At 47.7% G+C, this 3,894-nt stretch overlaps 1 protein-coding gene across 3 annotated transcripts in view; it reads right to left on the minus strand.

The window, feature by feature from the left end:
• The window catches only part of NTF3 (neurotrophin 3), a 75,561-nt gene extending 73,166 nt beyond the window's left edge, over positions 1-2,395 (minus strand). The window contains exons 1-2 of one of the 3 annotated variants that reach the window (XM_019516001.1): positions 2,183-2,275; positions 1,935-2,029 (exon numbers count right to left, since the gene is read on the minus strand). In XM_019516001.1, coding sequence (XP_019371546.1) covers positions 1,935-1,937 — 3 coding nt within the window. In that variant the 5' untranslated portion in view covers positions 1,938-2,029; positions 2,183-2,275. Of the gene's footprint in view, positions 1-1,580; positions 1,759-1,934; positions 2,030-2,182 lie in introns of those variants that run through there. The other 2 variants (XM_019516000.1, XM_019516002.1) reach the window with 2 other exon arrangements.
• Between the last annotated feature and the right edge of the window lie 1,499 nt (positions 2,396-3,894).

A 3,894-nucleotide genomic window follows, 5' to 3' on the forward strand; every position in this document is an offset into this window, starting at 1 on the left:
GCACATGCATTCCTCAGCAGACTATTTCTGTACCTCTCTCCAAACACACAACCTTTTCTTCTCCTCCCCCAAACACCCTTTATGACCCTGAACGCATATCTTACACTTCCCCCGCCACAGCACCTCCCATTCCTTCTTCATAGGCACCAACAATCACAGGCACCAATAACTTGCACCTTTACCCCTCACCCAGTCCCCAGTGCACACCCTGATATCCCTCCCATGCATAACTTCCTCTATAGTCTCCCAAGCACACTCTGTTTCTGCCTACAAAGATCTTCCTTCTCATCTACCCGGCACAGGAATACCTATATGCCTCTCTTCCACTTTACACCTGTTCTCAGTATCCAACAACATAGCGTCCCATTCTTCTTCAGCACACCAGTTTCTCCAAAACCCTAACATGCACCACTTAGTTCTCCCACAAAAAGCCTCTCTTGCATCCTTTACCTCTGTCAATGGCCACCTACTATACCACACTCCTCTCCCTAGCCCTATTATTCCCCCCCTCCCATGCAGCCCCATTTCCTTATGCGCTCTTTCCCACTCCCGCCTTCATACTTAGCTTCTCTTCTCCCCATCCCCTCTTTCACACAGAGCTCTTCATACCAACACGTGTAGCCGAGACCAATCTTCATACTACCAGCACCTGGAATCACTAGTTCCCTCTCTGCTGCTTTTGTTCATTGTGCCACAAAGCACAGAGATAGTTATCATTTTGTTTGAGGTTTTGCAGAAACCTTTGTCAGCAAGTCCAGCCCATCACCTTCTTAGACAGAGCAGGTATAGGTGCTGTCTTTTTTTTTCCCATGGCATTTTCCTGTAGGTACAGGAGTAAGGCAAACTTTAAACACCATGTGCATTCCTCATACAGGGGAATCGCACAAACCGAATGCCGCATGAGGTCTGAAAGGTAGTAACTCTTATGAACAGAGTGGACCATATATCACACATCCCTGTCTATTAAAAAAAATCCCCTCTGCTCTTCTCTAAATAACTGGTCTTGCAATAGAGGAACCAGAGAATGCAGTCAGAGCAGCCTATTCGCTCCAAAATACCCATCTCTCTCCATCCTCTATATTTATAGATTAAGCGATAAGACAAACACTAGGCTTTCCCGTTTATTTTAACGAAGGATTAAGAACCGATTGGAAAACTATCTGAACCATTCAAGGACTTTCCCCCCTCGGCTAGCGGCAGTGTGGTGTCTCCAAAAGGACTCCTCAGCTCTAAACTGCAATTCAGCTGTTTAGATGAGAAACAGCTTTCTATAGTCCTCTCTTTTTGTGCATGTGTGCGCGTGTGTGTTGCTCATTTGTGTACTGCATTCCTAGAAGGCACTTTCCAAACCCTGGAAATCACCGTATAAGAACGGGTTTCTGGCTTTGCCACTTCCAAGTGAATCTTTTTCACCTAGGCACAGATGTGCAGGGAGTCCTTTGCTCTCCAGCCTCTTTTCCAGAGAGCCTAGTGGTTAGGTGGGAGCAAGAGGTGGAGCAGAGTAGCTGGAAAGGGCAGGTTTGCAGTGTCTCGCACACAAGAAAAAAAAGAGAAAAAAAATCTCCAGTGAAGTTAGTTACCTGAGATAGGGGAAGTCTAGGAACTGGGAATCCTGACTTGGCTTGTCATGGGCTCTAACCTTCCCCCGGGGGCAAGTGTAGTGTGTGTGGGGAGGCTGGTTCTTGCGTTTCCTGCTCAGGACTCACAAGCCCTTTTGTTACAGCTCAAGTTGCTGGTTTCCCTCTCAAATAAAAAAAAAAAAAAAAATCATAATAATAATAATTAAAAAAAAAAAAAATCAAAAAAAAAAAAAATAAAAAAAAAAAAAAAATCATAATAATAATAATTAAAAAAAAAAAAAATCAAAAAAAAAAAAAATAAAAAAAAAAAAAAAAATCATAATAATAATAATTAAAAAAAAAAAAAAATCAAACCATGAGTCTCCTTTGCTTTCGCCTCTTAAATGGGATCCCTTTAGCACCTCATATTTCTCCTCTGCTGTTTCCCTGCCAGGGACCTGAGCTGCAGTCTGTAGAGCAGAAGGGGAGAGAGGAGCTTTCAGGACCTGGGGGGGAGGGCAGGTTGGGGCAAGGCTGCAAGGCTGGGGGCAGACCCTTTGAAGACCCCCCTCCCCAGCCCTCCTGGCTCGGGACCCTCGCAGAAAACAGCCCCCGTCCCTTACCGTGGTAGGAGTAACCATGGCATCCGTGTGACTGTTTCCAGAGAAGCCGACATGAAGAGAAAGGTGGATGCAAATGCGTTCATTCAAAGTCCCGAAGTTGGTTTGCTGGGGCCGTGCAGAGCCGCGCGATGGGAGGGAGCCTTCGACTCTGAGTCCCGCGAACATAATCTGCGCGATTATAACAAACCCGCTCGGCCAGATGGCTGCGCTCGGCGCCTTAACCCCTTGGGCGCCGCGCTGCCTCCCGCCCGCCCGGGACCCTGCCCGGCGCCAGCCTCTGCGGGGCTTGTTTCTCTTTTGTTGGGTTTGGGGTTTGGTGTTTTTTGGCAGGCGGACAAAGCCCCCAGAAAGATGGTTGTTGTTGGGGGTTTTTGGTCCGTCCTTCCCTCCCATGTGTGTTTTTTCCAACCTTCCCCCCCCCGTTCTTTTAAAAAGCCCCATCGCTTCCCCGATGCTGCAGGCATCGCTGCGCGCCCCTCCTGCGGGCATCCTCTTCAGAGGAGCGGGATCAGCACCAGGACGCCTCTGGCAGCATCCCCTCTTGGAGTTGGGGTCGGGGAAGGCAGTCCCAAGCGGCCCCCTCTTCCAGCTGCGGGTCTCAGCAGGGGAGGATTTTATACCCCAAATGTCGGTGCATTTGCACTCCTATGGTCCACCCACCCTCATCTTTCTCCCTCGCCCCTCTCTCTCTCGCTCTTTCTCTCTCTCACACACACCCCATGTCAAACTATCAACATATGTGGCTATTCTTTCCCCATTCACACACACACACACTGGTCTCTCTCTCTCTCTCACACACACATACACAAACTGTCAACATGTGTAGCTATTCTTCACACACACACCCTGGTCAAACTATCAACATATGTGGCTATTCTTCCCACATCTGCGCGTGCGCGCGCGCACACACACACACACACACACACACACGTCAAACTGTGATGTGTAACCATTCTTACCACATTCACCCCCCCGATTTCTCTGTCTCTCACATACCCCCCCCCCAAACTGTCAACATGTGTAGCTATTCTACACACACACGCGCGCGCGCTGCTCAAGCTGTCAACCTATGTGGCTATTCTTCCCACATTTGCACATGCACACACCCCCCCCCTCCCAAACTGTCAACATGTGTATCTATTCACACACACACACCCAGTCAAACTCTCAACATACGTGGCTATTCTTCTCACATTATCACATATGCATATAGACACACACACAGGTCAAACCATCAACATGTGATTTATAACTATTCTTACCATATTCACCCCCACACACACACATACCCACCCCCTTCGCACTGTCAGCTCCTGTAGCTGTTCTGTTCCCTGTTCACAAGTCATTAAGGGGCACCTTAAACAGGTGAAACAGCCCAGCTTGGAGGCATAATACCACAAACCTTTCTGCCTCTTTCTTTTTTGTTGTTTAAGTTCAAATCTTAAACCTTCTCTCTCTTTTTTCCCCCTGTTGGTTCACTTAGAAATGGTTCTTTTTCTCTTCCAATCAAATCTTCCCCCTCACAACAAAAGGGTCTAGGTTGGGAGTCATTATCTGGGTGTAAAAACTGCCTTCTGGCCAGCTATTCCTTACGTTTTGATTTTCAGATTAGTCCATTAAGAAAGGGAGGGTGGGTGCCAAAAACATGGAAAGTGCATCAGCAGCCAGCAGTGACTGGGTTCCAAACTTTTTATTTAGAGCAATTGCGCACA

Source organism: Gavialis gangeticus, unplaced genomic scaffold (assembly GCF_001723915.1).
Source record: "Gavialis gangeticus isolate Ggan-Ray unplaced genomic scaffold, GavGan_comp1, whole genome shotgun sequence".
NCBI lineage: Eukaryota > Metazoa > Chordata > Crocodylia > Gavialidae > Gavialis > Gavialis gangeticus.